General features: G+C 42.7%; 2 protein-coding genes across 5 annotated transcripts in view; one reads left to right on the top strand and one right to left on the bottom strand.

The window, feature by feature from the left end:
- Nucleotides 1-17,500, bottom strand: part of LOC123759100 (gamma-aminobutyric acid type B receptor subunit 2) — a 331,390-nt gene that overhangs the window by 75,225 nt on the left and 238,665 nt on the right. Inside the window, 2 exon segments of the mRNA XM_069324947.1 lie at nt 9,718-9,920; nt 13,603-13,819. Coding sequence (XP_069181048.1) covers nt 9,718-9,920; nt 13,603-13,819 — 420 coding nt within the window.
- LOC138364892 (uncharacterized) overlaps nt 1-17,500 on the top strand; it is a 425,505-nt gene that overhangs the window by 229,822 nt on the left and 178,183 nt on the right. The window lies entirely within an intron of this gene.

Here is a 17,500-nt window from a genome sequence, read left to right as displayed (position 1 = left end):
GGGTTGTTTGCTAACATGGTAGATAAAGTTGATGAAGCTGTGGCTATCTTAGTTGTAATCAAAACAGCTATGGGCCAGAGAGACATAACTATTGTATCAGTAAATAGTTGTTTCTGTGGCAATTGTCATGGATTGCTTGACTATTTTAGCACCTGTGGTTTTAATAATTGTAGCACCTGGCGTTACTGATGTGTGGTAGCTTTGGAAATGGTTGCAGTGAACCTTTGTGGTTAGTTTGGAAATGGTTGTAGTTATAACTTTAAAACAAACAATGGCAGTAATTTCCTTGTCAATAAGAGTGGATATTTGGGTTGCGACAATGACTGAGATTGTGGTTGTAATTGAGATGGTTGTACGTATTTGTTGAGTTCACTCTGAAGGACTGGCGAGGATCTGAATGCATTAGCGACTTGTCGTGCATCAACTTCTTAACATTTCGGTGACCATTAGGGACAAGATGTACTGAAGGAGCTTCTTGACATGTATTTCTTAACCTTCACATGTATTTGATTAATTTACTTTACTTAGATGATCCGAAAGAGAGGGAGAGGGAGAGAGAGAGGGAGAGAGAGAGAGAGAGAGAGAGAGAGAGAGAGAGAGAGAGAGAGAGAGAGAGAGAGAGAGAGAGAGAGAGAGAGAGAGAGAGAGAGAGAGAAATTATAGCATCCAAGTAACAATTACAGCACATAATCCCTTAACACCATTTCTTAAAGGGCATGAAAGGGAGGAATGAATTACAGGATGGGACGGGTAGCAGGAGGGACGGAGGGAGAGATAGGCAAGAAAAAATGAATAGGAAGGAGGCAGGAAAAAAGTAGGAAGGAGGTAGAGAGGGGTTACAGAAGGCAGGAATTAAAAAAGAACGTAGCTAGCTGTTTACATTATAGCCTTTTTTAAATTCGACATTTACACTCTCCCTCTTCCACTTTCCCTGCCCCCTTTCACTTTCCCTCCCCCTTTCACTTTCCCTCCCCCTTCCACACGTTACCTATCCCTCTAGATGAGCAAGACAGCGAGCAGTAAGGGAGAGTACATCTCTCGTAGATTCCTTTCCATTTTCCACAGACTCGTGACCGCAAACACGGTTTTATTAGGAAGCTGGCTCCTGAGGTGCTATTGAACGAGCCCCGAGGGAGTTTGTCTCGTTTGGCGATCTTGTTTAACGAGTTCCAGAAGGATGAATGAACGAAGCGTTGCGGAATGTAACATTTTTAACGAGTCCTTAGAAGGGGGAGGGCCCGAATTAATTTATTAAATATCTATTGGGACATCCTGAAGCCTCTACTACGTTTGAGCCAATATCAACATTTCCGTAATCATATAACTTAATATAATGCTGTTGACTCGTTTCGTCTCACGTGTCAGCCAATACCAGACAGACAGACCCGGGCACCACCGGTTAACCATTCCAGTTGTTCGTAATATTGCATCTTTTTAAGCTATTTGAATCGATTTAAACTTCCCATAGTAGACTCTCCAAACAAATTTTATCTACTATTTTATTTTCATCTCTGTTTATTAGACTGTCTTTCTCTTCTGTATGTCTCTCTCAGTCTTTCACTCTGACTATCTCTCTCTCTCTCTCTCTCTCTCTCTCTCTCTCTCTCTCTCTCTCTCTCTCTCTCTCTCTCTCTCTCTCTCTCTCTTCTCTCTTTCTCTCTCTCTCTCTTTCATGCATTATTACAATAACACAAAAAACAAACTCGATATGGAATCGGAATTTTTTTACAACTTCTTCATATGAATATGTAAATTACTATATTAGATTTTCAGGCTCACACCCAGAAAAATGGCCAATTCGCATCCATTTTTATTAACTTCTGGCCGTGGGTTGCACCCGTTTATCGCTTGCCATTCTGCCAGGTTGCATACTTTAAATATTTTTGCGTGTGTAGCTGGGTGAGTTCGTATTGGTGACCGTGTATGCGTGCATAGCGGCGCGAATGTTTGCGCTTTTGCAACCATGTATATGTGTCCGGTCACGTATACTCGTGCACGTGTGGGTGTATATGTATGAGTGAGTGTATGTGGAGTTCAGTTCCTGGACTCCACATTCTTTCTGTCGGATGTCTGGTTCAGTAACTGCCTACCATATACATCTATGCTCAAGAATCCGTGAAGGATATCACATGCTGTGATATCCTCCTTTTGTGACCTTTTGCCATGCTGTGTTATCTTTTCTTTTTATCAGATTGCTCTCACTCTTTCTCATCATTTTTTCCCTCCCTTCTCTCCTACTAGTCTCCATTCTTGTACCCACTACGTTCACACTTAACACATACCCACTTATACTAAAGACATGCCCACTTACATTGAAGACATGCCCACTTATACTGAAGACATGTCCACCTACATTGAAGCATACCCACTGAAGGATTATCCACTCACACTAAATACATGTTTCCTGATGTCTCTCACTCTCAAAGTTTCCAGTTTCCACTCGTGTCCTTTTCGGTCTTTCTCACACACCTATGCCAAGCATTACGTCTTTGTACATTTTGTCTTCCTGAGTATTTTGTATGATGTGATCAGGTCTCCTCTATTTCTCATTTCTGACCAAGATTTAGTTACCGTTGCTTGTCTTCGTAGAGAGGGACTGAAATATGGAGTAGAGTTGAGTGGAGGAGTAGATGATCTGAGAGAAGTAGATAGCTCGAGAGGTGTTGATTGACTGAGAGCTGGATAAAGTAAAAAAAAATCAACCAGTACAATATGCAAAAACAAGTTAAGTTTTATATAGATCACAAAATAATTTAGTATGTGATTTAGCAATGCGTCATTAACTTCAAAATCGGTCAACAGTTAATTTAGTTGTTGCACGCAATTGCCAAATTCGCCAAGTATTGCGAAAGCGCAAATGTGCGAAAATCAAATGTACAATTTATCCCATGAATATTTTTTAATATATATTAATGTTGGTGTGGGTTTAATTGGTCATTAACATGCATGGCAATTTATTGTGCTGAGAATTGTCCGGGAAATTGGTAAAAAAAAGTTTGCAGTGCGTGATTACGTGTGTGTGTGTGTGTGTGTGTGTGTGTGTGTGTGTGTGTGTGTGTGTGTGTGTGTGTGTGTGTGTGGTGTGTGTATGTGTGTGTGTATTTAGTATGTGTAATACTATATGTGTCTTCAGGATCGTGCTGTTAGCTCTTCAACCCTCCTTTTCTAACTGTTTCTTCATCGACTATATATATTTCTCTCTCTAACACACACAAGCACATATATACACACAGTGAGTATGTTTGTGTATGTGTTTGTGTGTGGGTGGAGTATTTGAATAGAGAAACACACTTCCCAAACATATATATATATATATATATATATATATATATATATATATATATATATATATATATATATATATATATATATATATATATTACATCTCTCTGCCTCTTCCTATTCCTCTCTTCCTCTCCTTGTATCGCCTTCCCTTCCATCTTCGTCCCAGCCCCCATCTCCTTCCTTCCCTTTATCACCTTTACCTCCCTCTTCAATACTTCCTCCTCTCTCCATTTCTTGTCTCTTCTTCTCTTTCCCTCATTTCCTCTATCTCCATTCCATTCCTCTGCCTCTCCTGCGGTTCTTTTCTCTCCTCTTCCATCCTCTTCTTCTTCAACTAAATAGCGCAGCCTGAGGGGTAATGGAGTATATCCTTGTATAATATTGCAACTGTATACTGCATGTATGAAGGTGGGTATTCTGGCAGACATTGCTGAGATATACATGCTCCCTCTGAAGTGGTTTAATTCCTGCTGGGGTGTGACACCATATTTTGGGTCATACTCTCTCTCTCTCTCTCTCTCTCTCTCTCTCTCTCTCTCTCTCTCTCTCTCTCTCTCTCTCTCTCTCTCTCTCTCTCTCTCTCTCTCTCTCTCTCTCCCTCTCTCTCTCCACCAACATTAGCGTGCCGTGTTACGGCCCTAAAAGCCCCCTGCCTCCCTCTCAACATAATCGCTTACATATTACTGTGAACATTGGTGTCCTGCGTAGCGAGGCCCCGGCGCGGTTTTGACTGCAAATACCGGAGGGTTCTCGTAACCATAGTGCTCTTAATGTTCCTGCAAACGACGGTTTTTCCTTCTTTAGTACGTACAGTGCTATCGAGGCTGCTTTTTTTTTGGGGGGGGGGGCGCTGCCTAGTACAGGGCTGCTGTTATCTTCAGTATTCCGCGGGGCTCTTGCGTACTTTCTCGCTAAGACATCGGATAATGAGGAGGTGGAGGTTGGTTCTTGGAGAGATGGTTTTAATTAGGGAGGATGTTGCCTCCGGCGAGTTTCATTGGCGAGGTGGGTTTTAGTTTTTTTTCTAAGTGTTGGTGGTGAGGTGGAGTTCATTTGCGATTTTGATTGCTTCTGGCGAGAGAGGGGGGGGGGGTGTTAAGGGCGATTCTGGAGCTATGTTTCGGGGTTAAAAGTGTGGTTCTCGTTCGGGTGTCATATTATGAAACGGGTATCAGAGGATGTATTCTTTTAATTGTATATTTGATTTATTTTTAATGGTATGTTAGTGCAGCAGCTCTATTTTCTGCTAACTTATGCGCACAGATACAGACACACACACACACACACACACACACACACACACACACACACACACACACACACACACACACACACACACACACACACATGTAACTGTAACAGGAATCGACAAAATTGTCAAAGAGGATTTCTTGATACCTGGAACTTCAAGAGCATGAGGTCATAGATTCATGCAAAGGAAACAAATGTGTCTAAAAATATTAGAAAGTTGTCTTTTGCAAGCAGGATGATAGACGCCTCGAGCAAATTAAGTGAGAAGTGTGGAGGAAGCCAAAACCGTCAGTACTGGCTAATGTCAGTACATTATCAAGTCAGAACACACACGACTTGATAATGGTTCAGGGGCCAGACTCATGAAAGCACATACGAATCTGTACATCTTTTCTCAATCTTCAGCGACTTTGTTTCCAATTATTAAATAGTTAATGAGCTCCAAAGTACCAGGAGAATGTTTATAACAATAACAACAGTTGAATGGCAAGTTTTCATGCTTGTAAACTGTTTAATAAATGTAACCAAAGCCGTCAAAGATTCAGGAAAGATGTACACGTTCGTAAGTGCTTTCGTGAATCTGGCCCCAGGACGGACCGAAATGTCGTCGCTTCTCCATCTTCTGAGTTGTGGTTTGGTCATCAAAACCATCAGTAGTTTCAAAGCGTTACACGACAAAGAGTACTGGGAAGACGGGACACCACGAGCGTAGCTCTAATCATGTAACTACACTTAAGTAATTACACACACCTACACATGCATAACTAACATTCAATGTTCGCAAAACTTATGAAACGATTCAGAAAAGAGGAAAATTATCCAAATATCCCGGAAGACAATAACTAAGTAGGGAGTTGGACTTAAGAAACGTGGATACTTGAATTCATTCTAAACATTCACAGGTAGATAAAATTAGGAATAAGGAAATAAGCTACAAGGAAAGGCTTATGTAACTTGACTTCACCACGTGACAAGATTACAGCATAATGTTTCTTAAAAGCATTCGCAAAGTGGAAGAGAAATTTAATGTTTAAACGTGAGTGATGGAAGAACATGACAATCTGACCGGAACGTGTATACTCAGATGAAGAACAGAAACGTTAGTTAACATGTTCTTAGAGGAAGAGCAGTGAACAGGTGTGTCAACAGACCTGAACTAGGGGGTAACGAACGCTAACTGTTGTTGTTGTTATAGATTCAGCTACTTAGATCAAGTTCCAAGTAGCACGGGCTATGGTGAGCCCGTAGCTTACCTGGCACAGGAGCAGTGCTGTGTGAACGCTAACTATTATTCGGTTTCAAGATATGTGATATCAATCAAGACGGGACACAGAAGATGAAATTCGCCCTTCAAGGACCTATAGGTGAATAAACACACACACACACACACACACACACACACACACACACACACACACACACACACACACACACACACACACACACACACACACACTATATATATATATATATATATATATATATATATATATATATATATATATATATATATATATATACATCTAACAAGACTTCTCCACCCCCTTACATTTTCTCTCTCTCTCTCTCTCTCTCTCTCTCTCTCTCTCTCTCTCTCTCTCTCTCTCTCTCTCTCTCTCTCTCTCTCTCTCTCTCTCTCTCATTCTCTCAGTCCTTTTGATGCCTCTCGAGAGACTGAGAGGCAAACTCATCAAGGCCTCTTGTGTACAGCATCGTGAAACCTTCTCACCTAAAATAACCACACACGGGCTTATAGAAACCGTCTGAAAGAGAAGCCAAATTAAATATACACAATTTCTTGAGAAAAAGAACTAAAAAATTGCATTTTTCTATAATAGAAGCCGCAATATTGGATTTGTTACCTACTAATTAAGTAAATTATGTATATAATTGATTACTAGGAAAAAGTGAATTTTTTAATCCCTAGAAACGTGATTTTTTTATCCTTAGAAACCGTGAATTTTTTATCCTTAGATTAATTAAAAAGCATTTGTTGTAATTTGAGTAATTACAACACATTACTTGTTGTAATTTGTTGTAATTTAACAAGTTTAATTTAACTGTTCGTTTTGAAACTATGAACAATTAAAGATTTTTTTACCACAGGAGAAAAAGAAAATTTCTTTGCAGAAATAGTAAGATAAAAATAAGGGCCTTTAAAGGAATGTCTCTGTTCTCTAATATTATATCCGGAATAGTCCTATTTAGAAACCGCTGCTACGTAAGATTCATCCCCTCTTTTCTTTGTTTGCTTTAGCTCTGCAGGACACGAAGATGATCAAGAATTGCTAATAAAGAGCATGATAGAGGCAGGGGGGAGAAGAGACGTGGTTGTGCACGTGATTGTGAATATGTGTATTGAACCCATACTTACATGACAACCTCCAGATGGTGCACACACACACACACATACACACCAAAGGACACACACACTTATTATACATATTATACATAGCATAAACTAATCCAATCTGACCTAACAGTCAGGACGGCTCTTGCAGATAACGATCACTGTTCGAAACTCCTGTGAACGAATTTATATATATATATATAAATACATAGCATAAACTAATCCAATCTGACCTAAGAGTCAGGACGGCTCTTCCAGATAACGATCACTGTTCGAAACTCCTGTGAACGAATTTATATATATATATATATATATATATATATATATATATATATATATATATATATATATATATATATATATATATATATATAGGACCTCCCAGAGTGTGTTTACCATGGACCTGGTACATCGTAGAGACATGCGGGCCTCAATCAAACTCATCCCTGTGGCCCGAGTATGTGCTTCCAAGCGGACAATAGCTGAAATATTCCTTCACAAATACCTCTTTCGCTGTTATTTTAAACAATTGTTTACATCTGTTCGTCGTGCTAATTTGATTTCCGCCAGAGAATGCTGGATAAGGCCAATGGAAATGTCCGAATAACAAGTGGCGATTGTTTAATTAATTGAGAAGATATAAGAAAGGATTGTTTATCTGTTAAAGGGGATTCGGTTTATTGGTCTCCTTTCGAGGAATATAAACAAGCAGAGGCAATTCTAAGATTACATTGCAATTAGGAGCACATGTAAGGAATGTGGTCGTTAAGTACTAGAAGTCACACACACCTTTTAACCCTGTCGTGCAGTGTCTCGGATGCTCCCGGACGCAGGTTCGAATCCTCGTCACGGCCCTTGTGGATTTGTTTACTAGAAGGCAATTCTACTATTTAAGCGTTGAGTGGAATTGGGTACCAGTCAGCTGTTAACGAGACTAGAAAGGTTCTTTCACTTTCAAAAGTGAGGGCTTCGCTTCTTGCAGGGTTCTGTGCTCGATCCCCAATGGTCTAGGTGGTGCGATCCCGTTCCTTCACTCCCTCAGCCCTCATAGGCCATCTCATCGTAGTCATAACCTGTTCATTTATGAGGAGAAAACGCTAAGCTAGAACCCCTATATAGCACTTGGAAGAGATATAGAGACAAGGAACCATGATAGAACGTAGGGAGATAACGATGCCCAACCACTTTGACCTTCGGAGATCGAACATCGACCTACAAGAAGCGAAGCTGTCGCTATATCGACCAGTTCAATTTACCCTTGACTTAATGTTTGAAGTTGCCATAAAAAAATTATAATGCAACAATCTGACAAAATGTCAACCACATATTGGCCATATGGGTTCCAGCGCCGTGGAGAGGGTGGACCTGCTGCATGGGTAACAGCTTCTCCCCCGTATCAACTTACCCTGGCTTTGCGCCCTGGTGAGGCCACTCCAGACCGACCACCAGAGCGCAACTCCATAGTCTCCTGAGACTGATGGATGCCTACTACTATTATTGGCCAAACGACCTCCTAATTTTTGTCCCTAAAACAATTTAGAAGAAATTTTTTACCTGAATTATCCCATTTTATGACCGTTTAACCTCCAGCCCCGAACAGACAGCCAGAAAATCTTATAGAGACTGATTTAGATGAACAAATCCACAAGGGCCGTGACGAGGATTCGAACCTACGTCCGAGAGCATCCCAGACTTAATCGACTGTGCTACGACATGGTAAAAAGAGTTGAAACCAGAAGTTCTACTGAACTTATTTGGTTTCTACTGAACTTTGTTCATTTGATGCATCACGCTATTGTGATTTCTGTGTGTACTGGTATCGATCCAATCATTATTATTAAGCCTTATTAAAACTTTAAGTTGAAGTCTCGCGAGATCAGGAAACCTAAGTATTCATGTACGATGCCTCCATACCATCTTGAGGTTATCTTGAGATGATTTCGGGCCTTTAGTGTCCCTGCGGCCCGGTCCTCGACCAGGCCTCCACCCCCAGGAAGCAGCCCGTGACAGCTGACTAACACCCAGGTACCTATTTTACTGCTAGGTAACAGGGGCATAGAGTGAAAGAAACAGTGCCCTATTGTTTCTCGCTGGCGCCCGGGATCGAACCCGGGACCACAAGATCACAAGTCCAGTGTGCTGTCCGCTCAGGCCGACCAGGCTCCCCATGGAGCCCAATGCCCCACCATGGAATTAATTCATCTGCAATATTATTAACTTCATCATTGCTTTATTTACAGTCACTTAAAAACGCTCGATTTATCAGTCTGAAGGAAATAAATTTATTCTGAATATGGGAAGGGAAATAAAGCAGAGTCCCTGTGTGAATAATTATTCTTAGAAGATAAAACGATGCTTAGGTTGTATATCTTAAATGTAAGATTTTAGTGATGGAGAGAGAGAAGAATAGAGTGAGAGAGAGGGGAGAGATGGGAAGAGAGGGTGGAGAGGGAAAGAGAGGTGTGTGAATAGACAGAGGGGAAAATATTGGGAAAGAGAAAGGTGTAAAGAATGGAAGAGAGGATAATCCAGGCAGAATTACATAAGATTTATATACAAGACGCTACCAGTTAAACCTCAGATTCTGACTGGTAGAAGTGGCTACGACTCCAGACTATGTACTGGTCTTATTTGACCAGACCACACACTAGAAGGTGAAGGGACGACGACATTTCGGTCCGTCCTAGGACCATTCTCAAGTCGACTGTCGTCGAACTTGACGACAATCAAGCCGAAACGTCGTCGTCCCTTCACCTTTTAATGTGTAGTCTGATCAAATTACTTTAGCCACGTTATTGTGACTCATCGCCTGCATGTGATGGTGGTCTTACCTTCCCGGAGACCGTCTTAGCGAGGGAGGTGGTCAGAGGGAGGAGGTCCGTCATGATGCAGCCCTCCAGCGCCGTCATGATGTCCTCTACAGCACAACCTCCTCCACCGGATTCCTTAGGTTCGTCGTCGAAGTCCACAGGACCTTCGTCGTCCACGTCTTCGCCGTTACCTCTCAAAGCCCACCACTCCTCCCGATACATCCCTGTAGATGGGAAGGTAAAATAGAAGAGGCAGTTCTTATACAGTTTTTTATGTCGTGGGAAAGGTGGAGGCGGTCACATCGTGATGGGAAGGAATTTTACAGTTCATTCTCTATTCAGCTTCTGGATAAACACAAGAATTACAGTTCTTGTAATAGCAAAATATCCTTTTTGCATACAAGAGATTACAGCCTGTCCTCACACTTAAGCTCCGTAGAATTGACTCTTCATCTGAGTAAAGATCATCGAACTTTAATGGATAAGGTGAATGGCCAGGCTTGTACGCTCTTGGTTAGGTTTAACCATTGCAAATTGAACGTTGCTCAAATTTATTCCTTACAATTATGGCAAGAAAAGAAGAATGTTCCACTTAACTTTAATACCTTAACTACTACTTACTACTGATACTACTACTACTACTGATACTACTACTACTACTACTACTACTACTATTAATAATACAATTATTGCTCGTAATAATATAGTTGTATAACTGTAAATACAACAACACAAATTGCTCGACCTTATAAGAACATAGAGATAAACAGACACTCAGACAAAGATATAATGTCGACAGGTAAGAAAGTGCACAGACAGAGATAGACAGACGACAGGTAGGAGAAACGACAATCTAGACAATAAGAGGTTATGTAGCGTCTCTCTCCATCATCTTCAACTGTTCAGCATTCTTCAAAACTCCAAATTCAGCATTCTTCAGAAAATCCTCAGCATATTTTTATTGCTGAGGATGGTAAGGAAGACACAGGTACAAAAAAAACCTAGGTAGAGATGGAAGAAGGAGAGAGGGAGGGAGGGAGTGAGAGGGAGAGACAGTGAATGAGAGAGAGTATAAAACAAAGATTGGAGAGAAGGGAGAGGTAGGGGGGAACTGAGGGCATGGAGAAGTGCGATGAATTAAGGAAGAGGGAAGAAAAGGGGACGAGAAAAAGGTAAAACACAGAAGTGTACAGAGGGTTAAGAAAGATGAATGTAGAATTAAATAGACGCAAAAGAAGAGAGAGAAAAAGCAATGTTGGAGAGTGTAAAGTGACCCCCCCCCAAAAAAAAATACCTAATTGTTTAACGCGAAAGGGGAAACCCGGATATGCGGAAAGGGTGGAAGTTATCAAAGTGGAAAAGGTGTGAAGAGGGAGGGGGAGGGCAAAAAGGGTGACAATAATAACAAAATTAAATAGGTATCATAGATCAGTGCAGAAAAGCTGTGAGACGATCGAGCATCAATTGCTTCGTTCGGGAATTGTTACCACACAAAATTCTCCTCAAGCATCGAGGGGAAATAAATGGTTTTCCCCCCTTGGTATTTGACCCGGAAGAAGAAAGGTCATGACCCAGTGTTGTACAGGACCAATTACTCCCCGTGACTCGACGTGACCTCCTCCTGTTATTTACACGACAGGTTACGACTCGGAATTAAAATTAATTTCACATGGTGGAACCCTGACAATTATTTTCTGGACCCATATGACCTTAAAAATATTTATATGACCTGGTGTGACCTGAATATGACGTGATGTGGCCTGAATATGACCTGATGTGGCCTGAATATGACCTGATGTGGCCTGAATATGACCTGATGTGACCTGAATATGACCTGATGTGACCTGAATATGACTTTTGTGGCCTGAATATGACGTGATGTGGCATGAATATGACGTGATGTGGCATGAATGTGACCTGAATATGACCTGATGTGGCCTGAATATGACCTGATGTGGCCTGAATATGACGTGATGTGGCCTGAATATGACCTGATGTGGCCTGAATATGACCTGATGTGGCCTGAATATGACCTGATGTGGCCTGAATATGACCTGATGTGGCCTGAATATTACCTAGTGTGTCCTGAATATGACCTAAGTGTCCTAAATATGACCTGGAATTATATACGACTAAGAGGGATATCACGTGGATATATATAGTTATGTGAGCTGAAAGGTCAGAGGTATGTGATCAGACCAGGATGATCAAGAACCCTGTGGAGAGTTGTGAGAGCCAGATTAATATGATAGACCATTGTGAACAGAGGGGGAAATTAAGGATGTGTTTGTGAGTAGTGTGAGGGTAGTCGTGACTGCCCACTCAGGGCTGTCATTCACACCTGAGTGTTGTCAGCTGAGTGTGTTTACGTGGTTGGGCTGAGAGGAAGGAGTCTGCTGTCTCCTGTGATAGATTATGTACATTGTGTGCATGAGAATATTCATGTTAGTTCCTAATACTGATCTCTGTGGATCAGCTGGTAGCTACTTTTGGTTCTCTCCTTTCAATGTGACTGTCTGGCTTCTGTCGCTTATAGGCAGTGTGTGTGTGTGTGTGTGTGTGTGTGTGTGTGTGTGTGTGTGTGTGTGTGTGTGTGTGTGTGTAGCGGTCGATAGCGCCAGCTGGCTCAAAAGGACGACCGTAACCACCTAACTCATACGGTTGTTCCAGCTAGATTAGTAGGAAAAACTTCACTTGGTTCAGGAGAAAAAATATGACCAGCTGACGATTAAAACGGTCGATCAAGCCAGGTGGTTAACGAAGACAACTTGCCCAGCTGACTGAGACATTCCAATCGAGCCAACTTGGTCAGGAGAACGGCGTGCCAGCTGAATCAGTCAAAGGGTCAATGGAGCCAACTGGCTTTACATAACAGTCCAAAAGCCAAGTAAAACCAAAACTATCTTTTCCTATCTAAACTCTCTTTTGTTCCAGCCAAAAAGCATTATCAAAGGACACAGTCGGTTTGACCGACACAACTGCTACCTGGAGGTTTAATACCGGAAGCGAACACAAGCCAGCGATCGAGCAAGCCGCTGATATAGGCTACAGGAAGACAAACTGAGCCGAACGGACCAGGTATAGTAGACAGGTGGGCCCCCAATAGCTGTCAGGAGGGCGACCATCACCCCCCCCCCCCCACACACACACACACACACACACACACACAAGCAGTTTGTAATGGGATGCGTGTGTGGGGGGAGGCAGGAGGGGAAGGGGGGGGGGAGGAGTGGGGTGGGCTCAGCTTACAGGCGGGTCTAAGAAGACGCCGCCTGGACCCCAAACGTCACTCGATAGTATTTCCTTGTGGGGTCCAGGCTATTTTGTTTATGTCTCTTTTATCTGTCTGTCTGTCTGTCTGTTTGTCTCTCTCTCTCTCTATTACAGTATTCAATGCTCTCTCAACTGAAATGATTCAGCTGTAGTTGTCCTTTCTCATCACATTTCTCCACTGCCCTGTCTTCTGTATCTCACTCACGTCCCTCATCTCTCACTCTACTTCTCGCCCCTCTCACTCTCCCTCCCTCGCTCTCCCTCTCTCTTCCTCTCTCCCTACACATTCATCAGTTTGGGCAGACAAACAGGTGTTGCCAAACATCCTTCCTCTATTACTCTTTTCTTTCCTGTCTCTTCCATACATTTCCTTCTTCCTCTCTCTCTCTCTCTCTCTCTCTCTCTCTCTCTCTCTCTCTCTCTCTCTCTCTCTCTCTCTCTCTCTCTCTCTCTCTCTCTCTCTCTCTCTCTCTCTTCTCTCTCTCTCTCTCTTTCTCTCTCTCTCTCTCTCTCTCTCTCTCTCTCTCTCTCTCTCTCTCTCTCTCTCTCTCTCTCTCTCTCTCTCTCTCTCTCTCTCTCTCTCTCTCTCTCACTTTCCCTGTTGTGCTTTCTCTTCACGCCTGTGGCTCTCACCTGTGATGATCCACTGATAGTTCTTGCCATACATGCCCTTCCTGTAGGCCTCGCAGAATATCCGCCTGGCCCAGTGCTCGTCGAAGTAGCCGAGGATCACTCTGACATCTCCGTCGTATAGTTTCTTCAGCTGCTCCTTGAGCTCATCCGCTATGTTCTGGGTCACCACGATCTCGTACTTGTTCATTTCCAGCATTGAGGCGAGGTGGTTGTGTGCCTGTAAAGAAAACGGAGGATTGTTGTGCTTAGGGGAGATTATATATATAATTTTTGTTTACACATTTACAGTATAGGAGACTGATTCCTGTTAGAAGAATTAGGTAATTTTCCTTCCTATAGCTCGTGTTAAGGCCTATTTTACTTGTTATTTTTTGGCGGGAAACTCGAAATTGGTTTACAACAAGGTCACCAATTACAGCTGAGTGGACAGGTGAGAACAGTTAGGAGAGTAGTCAACTTGTTTCTTATTGTTAAGGGAGAGGAAAACTTTTAGATATAGTCAAAGTTCCTGCTGGGCTAACTACTGGCCTTCCCAAAGACGCAACCCATACCAGCCTACTAACTCTCGCGTGTACCAATTCATTGCACGGTGAACAGGTAAATCAGGGGGAAGTTATAAATCGGGTTTAAAGTGAAGTTCCTAAAAATCGGATGGTTTGGGGCTTTGGATATAAATTGTTGGTGATATTTTATGATTTATTCGCCACCTGAGATATAATGCTCGACTCACGGCCAACCAGAAGTGGGCGAATTGAAATATTGTTTCAGTGTTTTGGTATATGTTCCCAGAGGGACGAGATTACAGTCAGATTCATAGCCAGTAGCACTAAATGATCACAGATGGATAGAGGCGAGCACGCACGCACACACACACGCACGCGCGCACACACGCACACACACAAACACACACACACACACACACACACACACACACACACACACACACACACACACACACACACACACACACACACACACACTTCCAGGTCCCATTCGAGGCGGGACCAAAGAGCCGAAGCTCAAACCGCAAGCACAACTACGTGAGTACACACACACACACACTCACACATACACAAACACACACACACACACACACACACATACACACACACACACACACACACACACACACACACACACACACACACACACACACACACACACACACACACGTAGAAGATATCGTAGAAGATACGATATCGATATACGATATCTACCAGAACGTAGAAGATATCGAGAATTTAGAGCATGAAATACCTCTAGGGGCCAGTGACCATTGTGTCCTAGTCTTTGACTACATGATGGAATTCAAAATTATGACCATGGGACAAGAGATCTGGGAAAGGAGAGCTGACTACAGGAAAGGGGACTATATGAGGATAAGGGACTATCTGGGTGAAGTGCAGTGGGAGGAAGAAATTAGAGGAAAAACAGTCCAAGATATGATGGACCTAGTCATACAGAAATGCCAGGAGGCCGAAGAGAGATTTATACCAACGGTAAAGGGAAAAAATAAGAAGGAATATAATAACCCATGGTTTAATAGACAGTGTCAGGAAGCAAAAATGGCCAGCAGGCGGGAGTGGAGGAAGTACAGAAGACAAAGAACAGAGGACAACAGAAGCAGATACAACAGAGCTAGGAACGATTACATTAACATAAGACGAACATCGGAAAGGGACTATGAGAACGATATTGCAATCAAAGCGAAAAAACAACCTAAGTTACTACACAGTCATATAAGAAGAAAAATGTCGGTGAACGACCAAGTGACAAGACTAAGGAAGACAGAGGGGGCATATACTGAAAGTGACAAGGAAATCTGCGAGGCACTGAATGCCAGTTTCCATGGAGTGTTCACTACCGAGCCTGAGCAGCTCCCATTGTTGGAAGGGGTTACCCTAGATGAAAGACTATCAGATATAGAGGTGACAGCAGAGGAGGTAATGAAACAGTTGACAACTCTAGATGCAACTAAAGCAGTTGGACCAGACAAAGTATCACCGTGGATACTAAAAGAAGCAGCACAGGCCCTCAGCGTGCCTCTGGCAATGATCTTTAATGAGTCACTTATGTCAGGAGAATTGCCCAGTTGCTGGAAGAAGGCAAATGTCGTGCCGATCTTCAAGAAAGGAGATAGGGAGGAGGCACTTAACTACAGACCTGTATCACTGACAAGCATCCCCTGTAAAATACTGGAAAGAATAATTAGGCTACGACTGGTTGCACACCTGGAGAACATTAGGTTTGTGAACAAACATCAACATGGGTTCTGGACAGGGAAATCGTGCCTAACAAACCTTCTGGAATTCTATGATAAAATAACGAGGATAAGACAGGACAGAGATGGTTGGGCAGACTGCATATTTCTGGACTGCCAAAAAGCCTTTGATACAGTACCGCACATGAGACTGCTGTTCAAGCTCGAGAGGCAGGCGGGGGTGGGGGGAAAGGTCCTAGAATGGATAAGGAACTACCTAACAGGAAGGAGCCAAAGAGTTACGGTAAGGGGCGAGAAGTCGGACTGGCGAACAGTAACAAGTGGAGTACCACAAGGATCGGTGCTGGGACCAATTCTATTTCTTGTATATGTTAACGACATGTTTACAGGCGTAGAGTCCTACATGTCGATGTTTGCGGATGATGCAAAGTTGATGAGAAGAGTTGTGACAGATGAGGATTGCAGGATCCTCCAAGAGGACCTGAACAGATTGCAGAGATGGTCAGAGAAATGGCTACTAGAATTCAACACGAGCAAATGTAAAGTTATGGAAATGGGACTAGGAGATAGGAGACCAAAGGGACAGTACACAATGAAGGGGAACAGCCTACCTGTAACGACGCGTGAAAGAGACCTGGGGGTGGACGTAACACCTAATCTATCTCCTGAGGCACATATTAATAGGATAACGACAGCAGCGTACTCTACACTGGCAAAAGTTAGAACATCATTCAGAAACCTAAGTAAGGAGGCATTTAGGGCGCTTTACACTGCCTACGTAAGGCCAGTCTTAGAGTATGCCGCCTCATCATGGAGTCCCCATCTGAAGAAGCATATAATGAAACTGGAAAAGGTTCAGAGGTTTGCAACGAGACTCGTCCCAGAGCTACGAGGGATGGGGTATGAAGAGCGCCTGAGGGAACTGTGCCTTACGACACTAGAAAGAAGAAGGGAGAGGGGGGACATGATAGGAACGTATAAGATACTCAGAGGAATTGACAGAGTGGACATAGACGAAATGTTCACACGGAATAGTAACAGAACGAGAGGACATGGATGGAAGCTTGAAACTCAGATGAGTCACAGAGATGTAAGGAAGTTTTCTTTTAGCGTGAGAGTAGTGGGGAAATGGAATGCACTTCAGGAACAGGTTGTGGAAGCAAATACTATTCATAATTTTAAAACCAGGTATGATAGGGAAATGGGACAGGAGTCATTGCTGTAAACAACCGATGCTCGAAAGGCGGGATCCAAGAGTCAATGCTCGATCCTGCAAGCACATATAGGTGAGTACATATAGGTGAGTACACACACAAACACACACATTATCCAAACTTGTTCCCTGTTAATTCGTGCTCCAGACATTGTAGAACAGGGTTACAGCTTGCAAGGCAGTTTGTAATTAATCTCAGGTAACAAGCGATTATCCAGGGCGATGACTGCGATCGTTAGCGATGAGACTGGCAGCGAGGCTTCTTATTAATGGTCGTTAGGGAGGAATAATGGTTGTTTACCAATTTACCAACCCTAACCATCATTCACGTTATATCCCAGAACCATTAAGTACCCGCGTGTGTGTTGTTTGGTATATGGTATAAATATTGAATTCATTACTGCAGTTGAGGTTATTAAAGCCTTATCGGATGATGGGTATAAACAGAAAATTTTGTTGCCAGG

Source organism: Procambarus clarkii, chromosome 15, assembly GCF_040958095.1.
Source record: "Procambarus clarkii isolate CNS0578487 chromosome 15, FALCON_Pclarkii_2.0, whole genome shotgun sequence".
Taxonomy (NCBI): domain Eukaryota; kingdom Metazoa; phylum Arthropoda; class Malacostraca; order Decapoda; family Cambaridae; genus Procambarus; species Procambarus clarkii.
This window is presented reverse-complemented; position numbering and strand designations above follow the sequence as displayed.